This window comes from Crotalus tigris, unplaced genomic scaffold (genome assembly GCF_016545835.1).
Source record: "Crotalus tigris isolate CLP2741 ecotype Arizona unplaced genomic scaffold, ASM1654583v1 scf7180000024439.5362192, whole genome shotgun sequence".
In the NCBI taxonomy this organism is placed as follows: Eukaryota; Metazoa; Chordata; class Lepidosauria; order Squamata; family Viperidae; genus Crotalus; species Crotalus tigris.
In genome coordinates, this window is record NW_024100609.1 from 426,354 (window position 1) to 451,603 (window position 25,250).

At 35.6% G+C, this 25,250-nt stretch overlaps 1 protein-coding gene across 8 annotated transcripts in view; it reads left to right on the top strand.

Annotated features, from left to right (window-relative positions):
• The window catches only part of DCDC2C (doublecortin domain containing 2C), a 42,157-nt gene that overhangs the window by 12,210 nt on the left and 4,697 nt on the right, over positions 1-25,250 (top strand). For 4 of the 8 annotated variants that reach the window (XM_039331877.1, XM_039331876.1, XM_039331879.1 and 1 more), the window contains 7 exons: positions 3,370-3,418; positions 5,086-5,239; positions 9,928-10,028; positions 11,533-11,595; positions 11,914-11,970; positions 13,740-13,763; positions 17,300-19,019. In XM_039331877.1, the coding sequence (XP_039187811.1) occupies positions 3,370-3,418; positions 5,086-5,239; positions 9,928-10,028; positions 11,533-11,595; positions 11,914-11,970; positions 13,740-13,763; positions 17,300-17,482 (631 nt within the window). In that variant the 3' untranslated portion in view covers positions 17,483-19,019. Of the gene's footprint in view, positions 1-3,369; positions 3,419-5,085; positions 5,240-9,927; positions 10,029-11,532; positions 11,596-11,913; positions 11,971-13,739; positions 13,764-17,299; positions 19,020-25,250 lie in introns of those variants that run through there. The other 4 variants (XR_005555244.1, XM_039331880.1, XM_039331882.1 and 1 more) reach the window with 4 other exon arrangements.

Genomic DNA, 25,250 nt, shown 5'->3' on the forward strand with positions numbered 1-25,250 from the left:
GCTTCTGATTAATATATTAGTCACTGATTTTATTATTTTGTTCCATATATGAGATATGTAAAATATTATAAAGTAACTTATTATTCCCCTGCCATTCCACAATGTACAGTATAAACCATTTTTAATGTTCATACATTCCACAATGTATAGGTTTGGAGATGATTACTATAGAGAAATAAAAAAAAATACCACTCTATATCTATTGTATTCTAAAGAATATATTTCTATTAAGTGGGTAGCAGGCAGTCCTTCTATCATCTTTAAAACCATGAAAAAAACTAGATTGAACCCACTGGGTTACAACAGAGAGAATACTCTAAATAGAATTGAGGAGCTTTTAAAAATATGGAAATTCAAACTAAGTAAGGCTTGTTTTCGTCATATTTTCTGTAATATTTCTTCTGGTGTCTTTTTTTTTTTAACCTCTGTTTTTATCTCATGGGATTGAACCATCCCTGCTGCATTCTTCCTTTCTAGGATCAAGATAAGCTGTAGTAAAGCAAATGTATTCAGATCTAGTGAGAAAAAAACACACTTTATAATCCACTAAAAATTAGCCAGAGATTCACAGCTAACTATTTTCAGTGCATTCAGTTCAATTCGTTGTTGGAGATTCAGGTTCAAAAACATCTATTCTTTATCATGGTCTTTATGATTCACAGAGTTGCATTAGGAATTCTCCAGAGCTCGTAATGGCATGTTAGTCCTTGAGCTCTTTCTTTTGTTAACAGTTATTATACAGTTTATTGCCTTACAGAACCTGTTTTGCTAAGTGGCAGCATTGCAAAAGTAAACTTAGGAGAAACACAAACTGGGTTTCTTTGCCTCAGTGAAGATCATGCAGTACCTTCATGTACGGTAATTATTCTTCACACTTGTTCTTCCCACTTTTGGGGGGAGTAAGTTAAAAAGCAATAGGCTTGAAAACTATTGTAGCACTCTGATTTAACCACCAATGAATCTCCCCCTTCAGTACATAATCTTTGACGTTTGCAGAAAACTAAAAACCACCCAAATTGTTCCCTATTATCCCTACATATCATATTTAATATGCTCCCATCTATTAAACTTTGAAATGTAAGTAATAAGAAGCAGAAGAGATTACATAGCAGGCAACAATTTAAAAAAAAAAACAGTGCAGCAAAGTTGATTCATTTTGGAGGGAAAAAATTCATAGATTTGTCATTTGCAACTCTGCTGCAGTTGGTAAAATGTATCTGCAATAGGAAACCACCATAAAATATGGAGTTGAATAAGATGATCTTTATGAAGTAAAAGCCCATGAAATGTAAATGTATTGTTTTTATGATGCTACAAATCCTTTGTTGTTTAGATATTACCTGAATGTCATCCTAAAATTTCTTTTCTTCAGATGAAGAATATTTGCCCACTAAAAAAAAATGCAGGATAAAAAGTATGCAAGGATGTTTCCTTCTAGATCCTTAACATCACTATACAGATAATACTAGGAAATAGTGGGAATTGTTTAAGAAAATAGCAATTTATATAATTGACCATTTGAATATCAAGTGATGTTTGTAACTTGAGGAAAGAATGAGGCGAGTGGGTATTTCTTTATAAGCTAGTGATCATATAAATATTTTCATGCTTCTCAGTATCATCATATCATATTTTCCCAAGAAGAATGAAGTTGATAAAAGTAGCCAAACAAATACAAATTTTAAATGTCAGTTTATCGCCTCTAGAAATGTGTGCACATTAATCAATTGAAATCAAGAGGGGTGGAGATAAGGCTGTAGTTACTTAATGAGGTAGTTAGAAATCTGTTAGGAAGACTAAATTACAAGTATATCCAGACTAAAATATTTTAATTGGTTTGGCTCAGTATTTTTCAGGTATAGACTAAGATTCCTAGGCCTGCATAAACATAAAATATCAATAAGATGAACTAATTCTGCAAGATGATTTATGCATTCTCACTGAAAATTTTATGGGGCTGAAATACTTAGCTGTAAGTAAACATGAGATTAGCAATTGATAATTTTACTTCACAGCATGCCAATTTGTGTATTTATTAAAAGAAATTTAAAAAAAATCAGGTGTGATAACAAAGGGGTAACAAAGGAAGTGTCTAGGGAAAATGGTGCCTATAGGTCATATGAAGAGAACTTCCAGAAATCAAATTATGGATGAACTGTAATAATAGTAACTAGGGTGTGTTAAACTTAGTAATTCAGCAATGAACTGCTTCAGAACATTCCAGAATGTTCCCTTCCCTTCCAGACATTGCCAGACTTCTCTAAAACATGTTTTGTGGGCAACTTGACAATTTCTCGAAGTAATTGCCAAATTACTATCTGAAGCTGGTTTGCAAGGTCCTGGGAGTGGTCTGGCTCTGAAGCAGGCCTGTTTCATTTAGAACTTTATGGGATCTGAAATATTCTATTTCAGTGATGGCGAACCTTTTAGAGATCGAGTGCCCAAACTGCAACCCAAAACCCACTTATTTATCGCAAAGTACCAGGGCCGCATCAGCATTGTGGTGTCCTCGGGGAGGGGGGCAGCAGGGTGAGCGTGGCCCACTGGGTGGGCATGGATGTGGTGGTCACAGCAGACTGGGTGGGCATGGCCAGGATGGGCGTGGCCACCTTGATGTTGCTTGTGCGAGGGATGCCTGTGGAGACCGGGCAGGACTGGGGGAGATCCAGGGGGTCTCTGGTGGGTGGGGCAGTGAGCAGGAGGCAGGGGCCAAGGTGGGGATGCCATTGCCGTGGAGCAAGGCAAGGCAGGAGCCGGGGCAGCTGCTGCCTGACACTATTGGCCCCCCCACACAGAGGCCAGCGACTGCATGGGGGTCGACGAGTTCTGCCAAAATATGTCAGCATATTGAAAGTTTGAGTGTGACCTGCTGATAAATGTTTAGGGCACGGGTGTCAAACTTGCAACATCACGTGACATGTCACGACATATCATGACTTTTTTTCCATTGCCGGCAATGGGGTGGGTGCGGTTTTGGCGTGACGCATCCGGCCCATGGGCCGAAAGTTTAACACCCCTGGTCTAAGGAATATGACGAATAATTATTATATTAATTAAATTTAATTAAACTAAATTTGAACAAATTTAGTTTTTATCCTGACTTTATTTTTTTTGTCCCAGGCTCATAAAAGATTGCATACTACTGCAAATTCTTAAATCCTCTATTCTCTCACCTTTCTACTTCTTTAAAAAATGTTCTCATGCTCACTACTGAGATTATAGTACTGTACTCTGTGACCAACTAATCTGAGAGTTATTTATGAATCTGAATGGTAGTTCTGACTCCATTAAATAAAGATAATTACAATAATATTATTTACAGTTACATTTATAAATAATTATTTAGGTAAATTATCCTTTGCATTTTAGGAATTTTTTGAATTCACCAGAAACTCCAGAAAAGCCCCATTTGAAACAGGTAAGAGTTTGTTTTAAAATGCTATGAAATATGCAGTGCATATATAACATTAACTCTGAATATTGCTTGAGCTCTAAGTCTAATGGAGCTAAATTTATATGGGGAAATTCTCAGTCTAAATGATTTTTAGTTAGTACTCTACTATTTTTGCATATCATGTATTGCAAAATAGAATACTATAGCATCACAGCACAAATGTTATTCTTCCCTTAAGGCAGTGCAAAAAGCAAAATCTTGGTAAATCCCCAAAATATAATAGTCAAATACACCAACTCACTGGCAGCCAATTTGTTATATAAATGCAGCTTATACAAGGAAGAGTATCATTCCTGGAATTAGCCGCTTGTCCAAATCTAATGGCACTAATTCTTCAACATCATATGACCAATTGACTACCATGGACAGTACAGAGTTAAGGATTTACTCTGTGTCCCCTCTTAGTTTTACTTTGCTGATCTAACATCCTATCTTTCTTCTTATCATATGTACAGCATACAGGGTGTTGGGCTCTCCTCCTCATTACTGCATTAAGCTAGGTGCTGGTAGAAGGCAGGATAGTAGGGGCTGCAGAGTGCAGGGAAACAGAACAGAATAACACAGTTGGAAGGGAAATGGGACCTTGGGGGTCTTCTAGTCCAAACCCTTGCTCAAGTAGGAAATCCTATACCATTTCAGACAAATGGTTGTTCATTTCTCTTCTTGAAAATTTCCAGTGTTGGAGCACCTGCAACCTCTGGAGCAAGTTGTTCCATTGATTAATTGTTCTCACTGTCAGGAAATTTCTCCTTAGTTCTAGCTTGGTTCTCTCCTTGATTAGTTTCCATCCGTTGCTTCTTGTCCTGCCTTCAGGCGCTTTCGAGAATAGATTGACCTCTCTTCTTTGTGGCAGCCCCTTAGACGGGGTTGGAAATCATGTGACCTCTGAGCTACACTAACAGCCCAAAGTTTGAGGGCGGGGCATAAAAATGATTCAGTCCCTTGTACCTTTGAACAATTGCTGAAGAAAAGGTCATTAGAAATAGATACTTTCTAACAAAGGAAAGAGCTGTGCCATATGTTCTGTTTCTCCGGTCCACTTCTCTTTGTCACCATTGGACTGGGAGCTGATGTACTATATGGTTTTACTTTATTTTTTACTTATTTTATTTTTTATTTTACTTATTTCGCCTTCAGGTCAGTGTTGACTCTTGGCGATTGGCTTGACTCCCTGTGTTTTCTTGGCAAGGTTTTGGAAGTGGTTTGCCCTTTTCTCCTTTGTAGGGCAAGAGTGATTGGCCCAATGTCATCCAGTTGGCTTTGTACCCAAGGCAGGACCTCTGTGCCTAAGAGAGAACTAATGCTGGGTCTTCCCACTTGCAAATCAACACCATAACCTCTACACCAGGGGTCCCCAACCCCTGGTCCAGTATCGGGCCGCGGCTTGCCAGCAACTGGTCCGCACAAACAAGCAAAGCCCCATCCATGGGATGCAGGCAGCACACAAAACCATGTGTCCTCCAGTCCGTGGAAAAGCCTCTTTCCACGGAACCGATCCCTGGTGCCCAAAAGGTTGGGGACCTCTGCTCTATACCACTCTGGCACTCCAGTGCAGAGAGAGAGAGAGAGAGAGAGTTCTGAACACCAAAGAAATAAATCCATCATTTTGGGATTTGTTGTATCTGTTGCAGCCTCCTATAGAAACACCTAAGCAAAGAAATCGTATTGTGACTCCCATAGAAGTATCAAGACAAGGAGGAGGAGATAGGATCTCTGTTTATTATGCCAAACCTGAGAAACCAAGTCAAGAAAGACAGGCTCCTAGACCTGTGTCTCCCAATGATGGTAACATGACATAATGTACGGTAGCTGGTGCCTAAGATTTCAAAATGACATTGGGTCTTTTCCTACTTGCACATAATTGTGGCACAGATTTGATTTGGCAGTGTCATTTTTTGCTGTGTCTCCATGCTGTTTTGTTAATCATGCTTCTATCCCACAAATAAGACAGAGTGAAGTCATCTTTCACTATACTAGCATTAAAATCATGTTTTTTTCCTTACTCAGCTTGAAGATGTATAAAATCTATTAAGCTTTGTCATCTTTATTTTGCAGCAGTGTTTGTCAACCACAGTAGCTTTAAGCTGTGTGGACTCAGCTCACAGAATCCCTTAGCCAGCATGGTTGGCTGGGGAATTCTGGGTATTGGTCCAGAGTAGTCCAGCCCTATTTTGTGGTGTGCTACAGAGCTCAGTACTCTCTCCTCTCCTTTTCAACATCTGTATGAAATCACTGGGCAAGATCATCCGTCACCACAGGTTAAGGTATCTACAATATGCGGATGACTCACAACTCTGTACTCTGTTCTTGGTGACCAAGTGATGCTATAGTTGCCCTCTCGCAGTGCCTGGAGCCTGTGGGAACCTGGATGGGGGAAAACAGGCTTCGACTGAACCTTGGCAAGACCGAATGGCTTTGGGTACCTGAAACTCCAGAATCTGGGACTTTGTCATCTTTGACTCTGGATGGGGTGGCACTGCCTCAGTCAGATCTGGTCTGCAACGTGGGGGTTTTCCTGGACTTGTGACTCCTGCTCAAGGAGCAGGTGGCTGTCGCAGCAAGGAAAACCTTTGTACAACTTCGTGTTGTGCGCTAGTTGCGGCATTTCCTGGATCAGGATTCCCTGTGCTCGTTCAGTTCCTAGTCATCCCATGGTTGGACTATTGTAATGTGCTCTACATGGGGCTACCCTTGAAGAGCATTTGAAGCCTACAACTGGTACAGAGTGCAGTGGCACAGGCAGTTTTTTTGGGGGGAGAATGGCTCCTATAACACCACTGCTTCACAAGCTGCATTGATTGCCGGTCTGCTTCTGAGTGTAATTCAAGGTGTTGGTGATCACCTTTAAAGCCCTTTATGGTATAGATCCAGATTGCTTGAGGGACCATCTCACCCCACTGGGGTTGGCTCATCCCACTCATGCCGGCAGAGAAGGCATGCTGCGGGTTCCATCGGTCTGATTATTCCAGCTGGCAGGATCCAGGAGGAGGGCCTTCTCTGCTGTTCCTTCTGCCCTCTGGAATATCTCCCGCCCCTGTGTGAGGTTGGCCCCAACCCTCCTATCCTTTCATAAGGGCCTAAATACCTGGCTCTGCCAGTTGGCCTGGGGCCCCAATGGGGGACCAGCACAGTGGAGGTGGTTGATCAAGTAACAACAGATTCCACCTCTCCCCATTCCACCTCGGCCCTCCTCACATGTCCTTGATTTTAATCTTGGTTTTAATTTATTCTTATTTAATGCAGACATATTTTTTATATCTGTAAGCCATCCAGAGTTACCTTATGGTAAGCTGGGTGGCCAATACATTTTATAAATAAATAAATAAAATATAAATAAACTGAAATCCACATAACAGTGCTGAAGTTGAGAAACACTGCTTTGGAGAAAAGTCAGATGTCAGCAGTGATTAGGAACAGAGACAATAGATATAAGGACTGCCAGTGAAAACAGCAACTTTCACAGATATTCTTTCTGAAGGGATGGATGGACAGCAGTGGGAAAAGGCCCTTTGTAATTGTACTTGTATATTCTTCTTGTGTTTGAGAAATGAACATAATTGATGCTTACATCAAACAATTTTGGTTAAATTATATATGACAGTAATTGCAAAACAATTGTCTCCAAATGCAAATTTCTTTTTAAATACTTCAGTTCACAGTTAGCTCTATAAGCTCAACAGAAGAATTTGCTCTTCAAGAATATTAATTCTTGTTCATTCCTCTTTAAATTATTTGCCTTAAAATCAGTTGTGCAAAAAAAAAAAAGCCTCAAAATTTACATTTAGCATAGGCACCTCTCGAAGAGCTTAAGCAACTACTTAGAGCTACAGACTAAGTTGATTTAATTATACTTTAATCCCCAAAATATGTAATATAATCACTTTTTAAGAATTGTGTAGCAAAAAATTCTTATATTTTGCACAACATTGGTAAACAGTCCTTCAGATCCTTTTCATTTGCCATTGACATTTGGCAGTAAAACCCATTGCCAAACTTCACTTATCAATGGTTTAGATCCCATGTTCAGTTACTTCAGAGCTCAGGTTAGGAACAGGAAGTTGACAAATGAAAAATATCCATTTTAAGATTCAAAGATGAATTACATTAAAATTTCAGTTACATTTTGGAATTGTCTGTATTTTAAAATACTTTCATTTCTTCTCTGGGATAACCCTATCTGATGATTATGTATTTGTGTTTAAACTACAGTTGCGTTGGAAAAGTATATATTCTTTTCTGGATTTTCTGAATTTTTTATATCTCTGCTGCTGATTGTATCAAAATTATACATGAAAAGGGATTTTGAGGGAAGAAATCACCCAAAGGTTTCAAATTTGTTTAATTTTTTAAAATAAATAGTCATCTGACATGTAATTTGTCAGAGTGAAAAAGTTAATTTCTCTCCTTCCAATTTGGTTGATGTAGTTAAAGAGTTAATTAGGACCAACAAGTATATCAGTAAATTGTCAGCTGATTTGATCCAGCTTTATTCTATATATCTTACACAAACTTTTTTCTTAGTGGCACATTGTGCCTTCCTCAAAAGAAATTTCTGAAGACCTCCAGAGAAATCACATTGATATCTGTCTCTCTGGAAGAAATTACAAAATCTTATATGAAGCTTTGGAATCCACCAATCTATAGTTGGAGACATGATTTTAAAATGAAAAGTTTTGGAACAATAGGGAACAGCTATCTTGTCAAAATCTCTCCAAGAGCACATAATAAAATTGTCCAGAAAGTCACAAAGGACCCCAGAACAATATCCAGAGACATACAGGTTTCTCTAACCTTTGTTAAAATAAGTTTATAGGACTCCAACATCAAGAAAAGAAAACAAACTGAGCAAACATGAAATTCATGGGAGAATAGCAAGACAAAATTCATGGCTCATAAAAGAATATTAATGCTCATCTCAAGTTTGGAAGAAAAATATCTGGATGACTCTCCAGACTTGTGAAGGAATGTTCAGTGGACATTGACTGAATCAAAAGTGCAACTTTTCAAGCTACATTGAGGTTATGGCTGTTAGAAACCAAGCTTGGTATTCCATAACAAGAATCTCATACCACCTGTCAAACATAGAGATGATAGTGTCACAGTTTAGGGACACTTTGCTGCTTCAGAATCTAGATGTGCCATTATTTAAAGGAAGGGGAATTCTGTTTGTTTTAGAGGATTTTTACAGAAGGCTATTAGATCTTCTGTCTCCTAAATGAAGTAGAAACCATGAGGTAAGGGATCCATAACATACAAGGTAGTGATCCCAAACATACAAGTAAGTCTCCAAGAACATGGATAAAGAAAAACAAATGAATTGTTTTTGAATGAAAAATATAAAAGTGATAAACACCACACAAATGTTATAGCAGGCGCCGAAGTATAGGGGTCAGGCTAGGAAACATTCAAATGCTACTGAAATGAAGCAGTTTGCCATGGAGAGTTGGCTAACATTCCTACTTAGTGATGTGAGGGACTGAACATTTGGTTGCAGTTATTGAAGCTGAAAATGGTACAACTAATAACGAAAACTAAGGGGGCAGTGACTCTCACACTGGTATATCACACGCTAGATGACTTTGTTTATGCATTCATTCCTTTTATGTCTCAGTAGATCCACATGAAGAGAGCCAATTTGGTTAAGGGAATCAGGCTAGAATTCTGGAGACCATGAGTTCTTTTGGGTGGCTTTGGGCCCTGTCTCTCTCAGACCTGGGAAAGAGGCAGTGGCAAACCACTTCTGAAAAAAACCTTGCCAGGAAAACTACAGGGATCACGCTTCAGATTTAAAGACACCAAAAAATAAATGTAGTTATAATGGAACAGCAAAGTGGATAATGCTGAAGGATTTTTGTCCTTAAAAGTGTACAATGATGCCCCCTAAAATACTGTATTCTATTAATATTATAGTATAATCACAATATTAAAAAATTAATAACCATTTAAAAGATAGTATGTACTTTTCTAATAAGAGCCTTTTTATTGCAATGAACAAATGCACTTTCACCTTTGTTGCCATTATATTATACTCATTTTGGTTTTAGAAAACAATTATAAAGATTCAAGGCTTACAGTAATTCCCTTTTTGTACATTTGAGTTTACACAGCCCATATTAGATCAATTTGCCTTTGAAATACTAATTGAGCCCACACTTATAAAATAAAGCTGAACAGTTTGTAGAAGAAGGCTAAACATTTAGGAATTTAATTATTTCTATTATTTATCAACTCACGCTTGCAAAGCTGAATAATATCTCCTTTTGCTTATTCATTTACTAATAAGGATGATTCTTAATGTAAACAATACTACTAATTATTATTAGACAACTGTTGCTCAAAATTCTGTTAGCTACAAATAACGCTTAGCAAAAATAATGTAGTTGTAGTTTTCATCTATATATATGTGTGTAGAATGTTTATGTTAGTAGTTCCATAGAGTAAGATAAACAGGTTTTTTAATTATTTATTTTCAGGGCATAGTGTCTATATAGCTCATAAATCCCCAACAGAAATTGAAGGGGCTCGTGAGATTCAAGAAGACAAAGATGTTAAAGTGGAAATACCCATTGATCAGGTAAGTTTAAAATAGATTTTTCCTGAAAGAATTTATTAGAGCTTTGATTCCCAACTGCCCATGTTTGTTTTTCTTTCAGGACTACTAAGAAAGTCAAAACATTTCTGTAAACTGTAAAGGACTTAACATCTTGCCAACTAGTCCTCCATTTCAGATTTTAAGTAGCAGACAACGTTTTTTTTTTGAATGAGGGAGTGTTCTTTTTAAGTGAAAATAAATGAAGGAAAAATACAGCCACCAGTATTAATATGTATACTCAAAAAAATAGTCTACGCTATATTTTCAGAAATAAAATACTACAGATGTGAAAATTTTTAGAAGTCTCTGATTTTGTAGATTCATCTCTGTTTTTGGCATTATTGCATACCTATTGGAATGTTGGCTTAATTTCAGTTCAAGACTCTTGAACACTGACTTATGTAATAAGACAATACTCAAATTCATGCCTTATTTAGTTAAGATGATTTGCAGATGAATGACTTTCCTTACTAGTCTAAAGATGCTATGTAACTATTCCATCTTCAAAGAAGGTTGTTCATAGTTTTGCTGCCCTCTACTGACCAGGTATGGTTATGCCCTCTATTTCAAAGAGGCAGCAGCAAACAATATATTTTCTAATCATTTTTAAACATTTCTACTGGTTGTCTGTTCTTTGGATTTTGATTTTCCATTGTTAGAGGGATAGAATTAGAACAAAAAAAAAAACTTTTTTTCTGACCAAACACAATCATTAGTAAGAACTGGATATTTGATTTGCTTGTACAAAGTATAGAAATCAGTTTTTAAAAAGTGAATAGAACGTGGCTTATTTACTGATTGTGAGAAAGTTATGCCAGAAAGCTTATATTTTGTTTTTTTTTTCTGCAGATCATAACTGGATTTTATTCTAATAAAGTCTATAGCTGAGGTTTTCCAGATCAAGAAAATTTATTCATATCCTGGATTACAATAAAACATACTAGTTTTCTTAACTGTTTTTGCAACACTGGAGAGTAATATAAGGAATTTAAACTCCAGTGCTTTTAATGGAAATAAATCACTGTTTGTCTTTTTTACCTTATTTGTGATAAAATAATGTAGGGTGAATTTCATTTGACTGAACTGTGTATATGCAAATCTTAAATAGATTTTATTTCTAACCAAGGCTGTAGCTGAAAGTGAAAGTTAGAAAAGATATTTGCATCCTGGAATTAGAAAAGAGCAGGTTAGTTTTTGTTAATTGTTTTTACAGCTTTTGAATCGGTATTGTTTGTTTCAAATGAAATCTCAGGTGTAAATCCTTGTTTGTCAGTTTGTTAAAAAAAATATCATGACGTTTGCAACAGTTTTTGTGTTTATATTGTTAATCAAAAGAAGTGAGTCATAGGTTTGCTACGTAGAAAGTTTATTCCTCAATAAGGAAAATAGCTGGCTACTCCCCCCCCCCCCAATCTGTAGTTTTAAAAAGCTGAAAGTTGTTTACTTTTATTTATATAACATTGAATTGGAATTTATGTTATCTAAGGTTCCAGCTGAGATCATCCAGGATGAGGAGATTTATGCAGATCCTGGGAGTTTTAAAGTGCAGGTTTGTTTTGTTTTGTTTTTTAAAGTAATGGGGAATGATATTAGATATGTAAAAAGAAATCCTGATGATGATTTAAAGCTTTTTTTCATTTTAAAACCAAAAATAATCTTAGCAATTAAAATCATTTAGGACATTTGTCATTTGCATTTTCTGTTCATAAGAAGCGGCTTTCAGGGTTGCTAACGAAGGGCAAAAGGTAATGGGTTTTTATAAAAAATAACAGAACAAAGTTACCTTTCTTTAATTCATGATAATATAGGAAAACTTTGATTTATTTCCATCTTTTATGCAAATATAACTAGAATTTATCTTACCAAGGCTCCAGCTGAGATTGTTCAGGATGAGACAATTGATGCTAAGAATATAGAGGAACAGGTCAGTTTGACTTTTGTGTTTTTATAATACCAGAAAGCAAACTTTGATATTTAACATGAAATCTCAGTTTTGAGTGCTTGCTTCCTAGTTGTTAAAAAGAGAAATGAATGTAAAAGAACCAGAACTTCTGATATGTGATAATTGATCTGATTAACAACTGGGAAAAAAATCAGCACATTTTGCCAATCACTTCAGCTGAAGGGGGTAGCATAGCTTCAGGAAGATTGAGTTCTATGTGCTTAATAATTCACTGTTCGATGGTTTAGGCATATGTTTATGTTGCAAGTGGGCACAATTATATGATTTATAATTAATTTTCTTTTCAGTTTTTAACATAAAAATATATAGTATACATTATGTATAATTTCAGTTTCATTTCTACCTTACTCAACACATTCGCAGCTTTAAATATGTACATATATTCAACAGCTTTTTTAAAAAAAACACATAATAGCTCAGTCTGGTCTATGCAAAAAGCTGTTGAATCTATAGAGATTCTCAATCATCCAGGTCAAGGTTGTCCCAAAGGTGCTTTTCCAAAAGGCAAGTGGGCTTTCTTGTTTTTGTTTTTTTCCCCTTTGTAAATGTTTTATTTCTCATCCAAAAACTGAAGAAGCTTCTTGGATGAGAAGCGAAACATTTTCAGAGAAAAAAAACCAAGAAAGTCCAAGTGCCCTTTGGAAAAGTATTTTTGGGACAAGCTGTTGAATCACAATGACAAAAATAGTGTAGCCCCCCCCCAAGTTTCAGCCATTTGGGACATGCATGCAACATTGCATGGAACAGGGATAGGGCTTGCATCACAACATTATAACACATCTTTGATCAGGCTGACTCTCCTTATATGGTGCACAAGGCTACATAATTCAGCCCTGGTAGATGGTCATCCACTGAGGACAGAAGCAGTCTCTTATGGAAAGCGAAAACATGATTTTATCCATAACAATTTTGACCATTGTCTCTTTGACCTTCCTCAAGTATCATGGAAAATAGGGGAGAGCGGACACTCTTTCTTGCCACAGTTGTTAAGTGAACCATTGCAGTTGTTAAATTAGTAACATGGTTGTTAAGTGAATCTGGCTTCTCCATTGACTTTGCTTTTCAGATGGTCGCAAAAGGTGATCACATGACCTTGGGACACTGCAATAGTCCTAAATAGAGGCCAGTTGCCAAGCATCCAAACTTTGATCACGTGGCCATGGGGATGCTGTAAAGGTCATACATGTGAAAAACGTATGGTCATAAGTTTGAAATGAGTCATAAGTGTGAAAAACTTTTTTCAGTGGCCATTGCAACTTCGAACGGTCACTGAATGAACGGTTATAAATCAAGGACTACCTTTGTTTGGAGCAAGTGGTTGCTGGCTCCAAGCTACACGAGACTTTCAAGGTTATAACCAGCGCACAGTAATAAACCAGCAACCAATACACCATCCATAGGACTGATGATACCTGACTGCTTTGGGCCATAAAGCATGAGCACCAGTGCTTAAGACACAAGATTGTTTCAGTTTTTATACAGGCTTCATCTAGTCTGTTATTATTCTAACATACATCTAGGTACTATTCATTTTTACTGCATGATATTTTTTAAATAACAGTGACCCAGAATGTAGTGAAGAAGCTAGGTATTGTTCCATATAGAACCTACAATAAAATAAAAGCTCTACTCAGCTATAATGGATGTGGATAAGATGTAGCAAATGTACTTCTTAGTTTTAAAGACTAAAAAGTGGAAAGGTTCATTTTTACTGTTTTTTTTTCATGTAGGCAAAAGAAGGTGAGCAACTGCAGGTCAGTGTTAAACATTTTTTTTTCCAGTTGTTAAAACTTACAAAATAGCAAAATCTGAAATTCTTGGGTTGGGAAATTATTGACTTCCTTTTGCTTTATTGTCTCTTTATAGTGGCTAAATTGACATGGAAGCTAATTAGGGTCACTTCTGATTATTGCATGGATAGGAGATTACCTTGAAATCCCTAGCTATCCGTCTAGGTTGAAAGTAAAAATAAATCTTAGAAGAAAGCGATTAACTAATTATTCCCCTTCAAATTACATGGATATGTCACTAGGAGTCTAGTTCAACTTCAAGGAGACATTATTATTTTTTTTGTTTACAGTAAGCATTTCTTCAGGTGAGTTAGTTTATTAAATCAGAAAATAAAACACCATCTTTCATATTGCTTCCACCACAGAACAGAGAGAATCGACTCTTATGCATCTCACTTTTCCATATATTCAGTTGTGATCTCAGATTAATTTCATAGGGAAAAAGTGACTATAGAAGAGATAAATTACAATCTTGCTTGGTCAATCACAACTGATATATCAGATTAGGGGAAGCATTGACAGGATATTGAGGAAGTAGTCTACCAATTTTAGCTTCTACAGTACGGTGCAATCTTTGTTTTTTTAGCAAATATTTATAATATATCGAATTGAAGCTAGTACTGTGTTACAAATAAAGGAAAGCCTTTTCCATGGTTCTTTAAAAATTATAATTTTTACATAGCCTCAAGTTTGATCATTCCTTTAGGGTATTTGGAATAAATAAAAACATATTTTTCATAATTTTGAATAAGCAGAAGGTTTCTTTTAAAATCCTAACTCAATGATATTGTCTAAAAGATCACTAATGATTTCATTGTCTGGTAAAATTATTTTCCTTCTGTTAAGATTCAGTTTTAAAATAAGAAACCTTATAGATATATAGGTCTTTTCGGTGGGTCTAAGTGCCTAAATTTTCCTGTATTATCTATAGCATTATATAATCTGTAAAATATTTGCTTTGGCAACAGTTAACAAAACATTTGCTTCTATTGGATTAAGCAAGGAATGTGGTTTAAATACTTGATAAAATCCATAGGAATAATTTATTACTATTGATTACTTCAGCAATCCACTATCAGCGAAAGAGTATCTTTCAATTAATAATGCCAAATCTGCCAATAAAGTGCACATTGCTTGATGAAGCATTTTGTCTCCCACTGAAATTCTGTGACTTTAAAAAATTAAATCTATATTGATTTTCTAATTGGTTTTCCATGCACTACCCACAAATCCTTTTAAGTGAATATTGCTGCTTATTTTCAGGACACAGCTTAGTCCTGCTATTATATATTTTAGAATTGCTACCAAAGATTATCTGATATTAATTCACTGGAACTGTTATGCATCAGCTGAAATCTGAAAGACGTGTAGAAATAACTTGCAATTAAAGTTTTTAATCTAGGCTGCATACAATAAGAATTTTGGCACAATTCTACACATACCCATTACTGTAACAATTGTATGTAGAATATTGTAATGTCATGAATAGCTAATATGCTTGAGAAATATTTATGCTGAATATAAACTATGTCTAGATATAAATATTCCTAAAGATTTTCGAGTAAGATTTTCAAAAGAAAATTGGTTGAATCCTACATTTAATTCTGCTGATGAAGAAAAATGTAATTAATACATTTTTTAAAGTTTCTATTTCCTTGTTTTAAAGAATGTCATGCATTCTTTTATTCTGCATTTAATGTACAACTTATTATTGTTCTCAAACAATCCCATCCTGTATCCCTATTCAGTCTTTGCAATCCCACTAGATATATTTCAATTTTTTGCATTAGTCATTTGATTTTGAAGAATACAGACTATTATATAATAAGTCTCTGCTATGTGACATAAGGCGGCCTTGGTAAAGTTAGCACTACTATAAATCAAAATTATTTTTCACTTAAATTTCTGTCTCAAAACTTTTGAGTTCAAAATGGTGCAAATTCAAAATATTTTCTACATTATTGGGAAGACTGGGATCTATGTGAAATGAAAGAAAAATCATATGTTTATTACCAGTTGGCCCAGCACTCCTTACTGTATTCTTCTGGAAAATCTGCCACTTCTCAGGAGCAGTGGCTGCAGAAGTTTCAGCAGGAAAGAAAAGAGGAAAGAGCCAGGAAAGCCATCTCCAACTGTGTCTATTTTTTTGAGTGTGTGTATTGGTGTGTGTGCGTGTGTGTGTGTGTGTGTATGAATATTTATATATTTAATATGGCATTATATAATAATTAATGACACATATTTTATATAATATATCACATTAATACCTAATCTTAATATAATTATATTGTAATATATTTCCATAATATTTTAATGGTGTGTGCGTATATGTACGTGTAGAGGGGCGTGATAGCTCAGTGGTTAAAGATGCTGAACTTGTCAGTTGGAAAGCTGACTGTCTGGGTTCAAGACCTGAGCACTGTGTGATGGGTTGAAATCTCATACTTGCCCCAACGCCTGCCCATTAGCAGTTTGAAAGCGAGCAGAGTGGAAGCAGATAAATAGATACACACTTCAGTGCGAAGGTAACAGTGTACTGTGCTGCTCGGCATATAATCATGCTGGCCACATGACCACAGAAAATGTTTTTTGACAAAGCTGGGTCCCTTGGCAAAGAAATGGAAATGTGCACCATGCCCTAGAGTCAGACACGATTGGACTGGGAAACTTTTACCCTTACCTTTATATGTATATGTATGTATGTATATACTATATATGTTAAAAATAACGTTAAAAATAGAAGAGTAACGATTCCTGGGTATATACATAATGATAAAAAAGGCGTTCACCAGGAGATAAAAACAATACAGTTTTAATAGATAAAACCAAGCTTTCGATGGCTAGGAATCTGCCATCATCGTCAGGGTGCAAACCAACCGGTAAGGAAACTTGCTTATGAGTACAGCCGCGCAAGGAGACTAGAATGCGGGTGTGGCTGTACTCATAAGCAAGTTTTCTTACCGGTTGGTTTGCACCCTGACGATGATGGCAGATTCCTAGCCATTGAAAGCTTGGTTTCATCTATTAAAACTGTATTGTTTTTATCTCCTGGTGAACGCCTTTTTTATCATTATACTATATATGTGTGTGTACACACACGCACATACACTTCATTCATTCATTCATTCATTCATTCATTCATACATTCATTTATAAAATTTGTATGCTGCCCATCTCACTAATAAAGTGATTCTCGGCTACTTACACTGTATTGAAAAGATACAGGAGATAATATAAAGTGATTAAAATTAAGAGGTTTAAATAGAATTAAATAAGATTATGCACACAAACATATAATTATATATATATATAATTATATATAATATAATTTTATATATACTGTATATATGTGTATATATATACAGTATATATAAAATTATATAATATATAATATATAATATATATAAAATTATATTATATATAATATATAATATATATAACAAATTTGCTGTTCCATAGTTAGGATTTTCATGATCTCTAATGACTGATTTCTGTTACAGGAGAAAAAAGGTCCTTTCAAAAGAATGTTTGGATTCTTTTTCAGTAGATCAAGGAGAAAAGGTATGTCGTATTTATTGTTTCAACATCGTAAATGCCTTCAGATATACAACTTCACATACAACCGATCAAGTATTATTACTGCATTCATAACATCAACAATGGACAGTATGATAGATCCTTAGGAAAATTTCACATATAGGAAAGAAGTTATTTTCTCTTGGCTAATTTCAAAGTTAAGTATTTTGAGATTCAGGACAGATTCAGTGCTTTTTGATATAGCACAGTTTGTGGAATTTGCTGCTTAAAATTTAGTGATGGCCAAAAGTCTGTGTGGACTTAACTAGAAGTAGACATACTGAAAGAGAGTAAGGCTGTCAGTCACTGATACTCCTTCCTTTCTACTCCCTTCTTTTGTGGGACAGTGTATTTTTTGTGCCACTTGCAGTACGTGAGATGCCTGATTTTATCCAGCTCATAGGCTATTCAACAGGTAGAGCAAAATTGTGGATTAGCTGGGTCAGCTTTTCACATCTTAGCTCTTGGCTGTTATAATTAGTAAGAGGTTTATACCTGTAGTCATCTCGGCATTCTTTGATCAGTCCTTACTTTGTGGATATTTTGTAAGATGAGGCAGAACAGTGTGGCCTTCAATGTACCATCTGAGCCTTTCTTTGAAAGTATTTTCTTCTTTTTATGAAATATATTTTTCTTGTTCCCTTTTAATATTTAGCTATGTCACATCTTCCTTAGAGCACTGGCATGCCTTAGCAGTCAGTTTAAGATCTTTGATATGTTTACATAAGTATTTATTACATTAATTCTTTATATTTTTGTGGATGCATTTAACATTTTCTTAGGTTTTCATCGAAAAGTGAATAGTATAAAATGGAGAGGAGTTGTTTACTGCCCCCTCTGGTAGCTTGCACAAATGCTTATTTGACCCATAGGTTAAAAAAAGTCACACAAAAAATGGCCTCTTGGTCATCCGGTTGCGGAAGGTGGGATGAACCTTGTGTCTTTGAAAATACAGTTGGGAAAAAACAGTTAAAAATCCCAGAATGTAAATATACCATTGAGAACAAAAGAGTGACCATTTAGATGCTAGCAGTCATTGCTATGTGGGTTATGCAAAGCATTCCATGTATGAATCTTTTGACATGTGCAGCAAATAGTTTGGGGTTCTAAAACATGTGAGTTTAGATGTTTTGCTGCAGATGGGAATCAAAATTCAGTTCTGGGTAGAAAAGTTCCACTTTTGCTTTAGCTGTTGCTGTGATTGGAAGTAGTAGCCTTACTTCTCTTGTCTAGTAAAGAGTGTAGCAAAGCCTTAGTAAAGAGACCATTTGTGTTTCTCCTACTATTCACATAGGTTGGTGGGGGAGGGGTGATCTGAGTTGAGTTCTGGGGCAAGGCATTTGGTGGGAAGCTATTGTGGCTTTGTCTCTGGAAACTGATTGAAGAAAGAGCGACACAGAGGAAGAAATTACTGCGAGGGACCATTGGATCCAGCACTGGAATGGCACTTCTGCCCAAGGGCTAATGACTGGCGGTAAGTACCCGGTTGCTCGCCGGCCTGCCTCAAAGGCGACCTACACCACCTTAACTTAATTTACAGGTAAATTAAATTAAATCAATTTATGACCAGAATTTGAGCCCCAGATTTCCATTGCTAAGCAAGGTAGATGTTAAGTGAGTTTTGCCCCATGTTACGACCTTTCTAGCCACAGTTGTGAAGTGAATCACTGCAGTTGTTAAGTTAGTAACACAGTTATTAATTGGATCTCATTTCCCCATTGACTTTGCTTGTCAGAAGGTCACAAAAGGTGATCACATGACCCCAGTACACTGCAACCGTCATAAATATGAGTCAGTTGCCTAGCATCTAAATTTTGATCATGTGACTGCGGGGATGCTGCAGTGGTTGTAAATGTGAAAAATAGCCATGTCAGTTTTTTTCAGTGCTGTTGTAATGGTCACTAAACAAATAGTTGTGAGTCGAGGACTACCTGTATATATGTGTATATATATATTTGCTTCAGTTTTGATTCAACATCCTGTGATGGTTTGAGGGAGGGAGGGAGGGAGGGAGGGAGGGAGAGAGAGAGAGAGAGAGAGAGAGAGAGAGAGAGAGAGAGAGAGAGAGAGAGAGAGAGAGAGAGAGAGAAGGATTTCCTTTATCTTGTCCCATTTCTCTGTCTGCAAGAGATCAAAAACAAAGAACTTCACATTCTTGCCTCATTCCTTTCCGTTAAAATATTTATACTTTCTGGGAATACGTTACTCTGAATTCAAGGAAGAATAGGGTAATGCTAGTATTGTAAAGCAGTGCTGGACGTTAAGAAGCATAATCTTTAAAGTGATTTGGAATCCCAGTGAGGTTGATATCGGACTTGTTCTTTATCAAGTTTTATGAGTATCATTAGTTACAAATTTTAAAAATTAAGATCATACATGATTTGACTCATATATAGTTAGAATATTATTGTCAATCCATTCCTATCCATAGCTATTCATAATTACATATGGTCTATACAGTCAAAAGATATTAAACAAAAATCTTTTTGGCAGTCTTTTGCATTTTCCATTATCCATTGAATATTAGCACTGAATTTTCAGTGGCCCTGCCTCTTCTGAACCCAATAATATATATATTATTGTGCTATAATGTGATATCAGTTCAATTGTCATTAGAATGTTCTAAGTCCTAGAATAAAATAAATGCTTTCCAGGTTCGTGGCCTCTGCTGTGTTTTCTGTACTTCCTTAAAATCCACATGTATCACTTTAACTGCATCATCTCTTAAGATTTTGAACAGTTTTGCTGTACTTCATCAATTCCTACAGGTTTGTTGATTGCAATATATACTTTTTGATAGTAATTTTGTTAAAGATTAGAAGTTACAACAGTAAAAACTAAAACAAGCTAAAAAAAGAAAAAGAAAAAATAGAAGGTGCAGGAAAGAAGAGAAAAAATAGAAAGAAAAATAGAAAAGAAAGAAAAAAATAAAAGATTTCCAGTCTTGCGTCGTAGCGACATGGCTGAGGGTTTGCAGGGCTCCGTACCCCGCGGCTGGTTTCGCCCTGCCAGGGACCCTAAATGGGTCCAAAGTTACCCCGGAGAGGCTGCAAAGGAGCCCCTCCGATGATTGCAGAACAATGGCGGTCGATCCGTTTGATCTGGGGGAAGCCCTCCAAGCCAACAGGAGAAAGCCTAGTTACACCTTGGTGACTAGCCCAAGCTGAAGTCCAAAAGCACTAACCACAACAACGGTGAACAGCGTGCTTGGAACTGGGTGAGAATATTGATCTTCTTTCTTTTATTTTGTAACTGGTTTCCTAGAAAAGATCCCAAAGAAGCAAAAAATCCTCCGAAAGTTAGAAGGGAGGGGACCACATCCCCACTCTTCCATAGAACGGAAGTGGCAATTTAATTTTTATGGGGACAGAAATATATTGAAATGAAGTTAATAATACTACAGTCTGGATAAATCTGAAAATTATGAAAAAAAGAGTATTGATGAAAATACAAGAACATAATTATTTGTTTTAAAAGTTGGAAAATGAATAGCTACTGACATCTAGTGGAAGATTAGAGTACAGAACAGCAGCTGCATTGACTCAGAAATTGGCAAGACGCCCAGAAATAAAGAGCAACTTGTTCCTTTGAACCTCAGTGACTTCTAGCTAAATAAAGAACAGCTGGGAACAAAATACATTGGGTCACCTACTACAGAGTGAGAACTATATTTGTTTTTTTAAAAAAAACTGCTGACCTTCTGGGATTATAAATACTTACTGAGCTGTGATCTCTAAGCTCAAGAATTGCTTGCAGAGAAAGAAAAAGTTGACTTTTGGCTAATCTTCTGGGAGGAATTTACTGGAAAGCTATTAGGTGGTTAAACATTCTGGACTGCAATTTTGGCTGGCTGATAATTGTAAGACCCCTGAATAGAAGAACTGTTATAAAATACTGTTTTTAGTGGTGCTTGGGCAATTGGAAACACATTGGATTATAAAAACCATATATAAATATAAGAACTATACAAGATTTGGTTGTTTGGACTTTAAGATTGGCTGGTTTGACATGGCTAATCACAGAGAATATGGTACTGGTGAAAGACTATCTGGAGGGGGAAGACAAAATGGATGTTGCACACCTATCTAAAAGTGGCAGGAAAACACACCTAATATCTCCTTCTGAATGCCCTAGCCTGGAACATCAGAGATCTGCAGGAGCAATACTCCAAAACAAGGCAAATAGTTTCAAGGAGGAAATGTATACAATGCTGTGATAGATTCAAATGACAATGATTTCAAACCATGATGAGATTAAAAACAACTTTGATGACATAAATGAGCACATCTTTAACCTAAACTTACAATTAAAAATCTCTCAGAAAACAACAACAAAGAATGAACAAACAAACCAGATAGAAGAACACAAACCAGAGGACAGTGACCCAAAGAGGGAAGTTACAAATGAAGAGAACCACAGCTTAATACAAACAATAGAAAACTTGCAAGATTTTGCCGCAACAATGGAAATGGAAAAGATATTTTATTTTTCAGGGCTTCAAAATAAACTTGAAGATAGGAAAGAAGTTCTAACAAAATGGATTATAGAGCAGCCAAGAGTATCATTAGAGTTTGGGAGACAAAAAATGCACATCCTACCTAACTTGTCTTTCCTATTCCCAACAACACTCACAAAAATACAGAAAAAATCCCCTGGCAAGCTGAACAAACTGACTTGGAAAGCTACTTGGCAAAAGAAAGAAGGCTAGAGTTAGATTCAAGAGATTTGATTCGACTTACCAGATGGAACACTATATGATTAAACACTTGTTTGAATATGGTTAAAAGAATTAATAAATTATGGATATAAAGAGGCCCTATAGTAAAAGGGATAAGATATGCAACCAGTATAGTACTTTTTATAATATATGAAATGTAAGAATATTGGGATGGTGTATATGAATGAAAAGTTTGGATTTTTAAAGATAATTAACTTTGAGAAAATTATGACTGATAAGAATGGTTTGAATACAGAGGGGAAATTAAGCTTAAATAAGAATCTTGAAAACAGGATATATAGTGACTTAATAAGATGACTTTTATAAATACAATTGAAACAGGCTGATTAGAAAAGATATTATATGCTAATGTTACTGTTATTTGTACAAACACAAGAAAAATGTTTATATCCATCCTTGTATGTATCGAAAGTATTAAGAATTATATTTGCTTAATGTTGACAAAAGGAGAATATTACTGGAAGAAGAGAAGATCAAGGAAAATATCATTAATATATTGATTATGGAATTATAGAAATTAATTATTATTGATTGTTTTTTAAATATATGAACCCAGACAACACGCTGTTTACTAAGCACTAAAAATTGTTGTTGCAAAAAATCAATAAAATATATTAAAAAAGATAAAATAAGAAAATAGTAAAGCAAAATAAAATTTACTTTTCTCCCAAGTATAATTTTTTTAATAACTCATCACCTTCTCTTAAAATACAGCAAATGAACTATATATCTATACCACGGGTGTCAAACATGATCGCGTCATGTGATGTATCGTGACATTTTTTGCCTTTGTGGAGCCGGGGTGGGTGTGGCCTGCGCATGACGCATCTGGCCCATGGGCCACCAGTTTGACACCCCTGATCTATAGTCACCTACAACCAAATCCATATAGCCCTTTTTAACAGAGCTGTGTTCAGTTAGCATTTCTTCCCTGGAAGTCCTTATGCTTCATTTTGTACAATGAAAACAAATTCTCAGTTTATTTCATATATTGTTTTACCTTCAACTTTAGCATTTTTGGTGTTGTATTGAAAAAAAAATTGAACTTTCAGTATCAATTTATCCTGAATTTGTGCTTGGAGCATATTCATGGAGCGTCCCCAGTCTGAAAGATTTAATTCAAATTGAGATCATTCTATTATTTTTGGGTTGCATCTGAACACTAATATTGCTGATTGCTCAATTTCGTCTATGATTTTCTTGTTTGAGATAGAAGGTGCTCCTCTAATATTATTCATTTATACAATGTATAGGGCCCAATTCCCAATGACTTTGGGTGGCTTACAGTTAAAAAGTAAGAAAAAAGTAGAAAAAAATGATAGACCAAAAGCAACATATAACTAGAACCCCTTTCCAGCAGGGGCTCAAGCTTCAGTCTGCCCTAAAGCCAAGGAGAATAGTCTGGTCTTTAATAGCTTCCGGAACTTCATCAGGGTGGGAGGCTCCAAATCTCTAATATGATCAATTAGATCAATTAATTTGCTAATTTCCAGAATATCAATATTTAATTAATGCTTAGTCTGACATTTCAGGTCTGCCATCAAGCTTGCTTTTGTTGATGATTATGACATGTTCCGTTGATTGTATGTGTATGTATGCAGCAGAAGCCACAGATTTGCTCCCTTGCATTGAATTCAGAGCTTATGATCATTCCAAAGTTATAGCAAAGAGAAAACTAGGCATGAACATTAAGTAGTAAAGAGTCTTAAATAATTCAGTTAATAATTCAAAGAAGTTTTTCTTCACAGTGAAAGAGGCAAAAACCCCTTGCAGCATCAATCCTCCCATTCTGTAATTCAAGAACTTCAAAGCTTCCCCCCCCCCCCAAATGGACGTGGCTTTATGAACTAATTTCTGTCATGAATGAGGCTCTGTTGTTTTAGACCAGGGTGTCAAACTGCCAGCCCGCGGGCTAGTTGCATCATGTGGCACCCACACCCACACCAGCTCTGGAAATGCGAAAAAAGTCACGATACGTTGCGACTAGGCACGAGACGCGGCGAATTTGGCACCCGTGTTTTAGACAGTATTGTTTGTTATTTCTTCTGAAATTGTTTCCAATATTAAGTGGATATTAAACTTGCAACCTAATCCACCTATTGCTTACATCAGCTGTTTCATTTCTTTTTGAGAATTATTATCTTTGTTCCTATCATGGCTATTAAAATTGTTTTTGTCATTGGAGAGGCTAAATAGGTTTCTCTTTTTTTAAAAAAAGTCATAAATGTCTTACTGTTAAATTCAATAACTAGCATTATGAATATGCAGCTGCAGATTTCCAATTGCAAAAGATTAATTGGCTGAAGTTGAGAAAATGTAGATTTTACAAGCGCATAGTTTTTATCCATAGAATCTAGTAGAGGAGTGTTTTTATCAGAGGGCTTAATTCCCTCTGGTATGTAAGTTTGTGTGTAACTTATGTACCAAAGGCAAGGCTCTTAAAGCAAAAATGGCAGAGGAAGATGACATATGTAAGAGACTAAAATGCTAACAGTAAAAAAGAGATCATAAAATTAAATAAACTTAATAACAAAAGGAAAAAAAGGAAACATTTTCCCTATACATATGATTTTTAGTAGCTGTGTTAGTAACTTAAAAGTATAGAAAATTACTTTTGATCTGTACAAGTATTGTTCTATGTAAAAATTTTGCATATGGTTGAATATAAAGTTTCATTTATTTTCATTTCTTTCCCCTTTCATTTACATATTCATTTTATATTTTACTTTCTTCAATAAGAAATAAGATATTTGATTTGCATATCAAGTTCATGATGTTGGCAAGTATTACTAAGCATATAATATTTACTTTGCATTATATCTATTTTCAATTTTTATTCTGCCTTTGAGAAGAATTTCTTTATAATTCAGTTGATTGTAAAATAATTAGTGTACTTGATCAAACTCAATGATACTGTTAACATTGCTTATTTCTAGAATACTGGCGACAGTAATAACTTACCTGACAGCATATTTATTAAATATATCTAATTTTCCCATTTGTCTACTATATTTAATTGGATGAAAGTAAAATAAATATACCAGTTTCATGTACACCATATATGTTTTTCCTGCTTTCCATATAATGTTTTCTAACCCTCTTTCCTCCATAATTAATTTTTTGAAATTAATGCATTA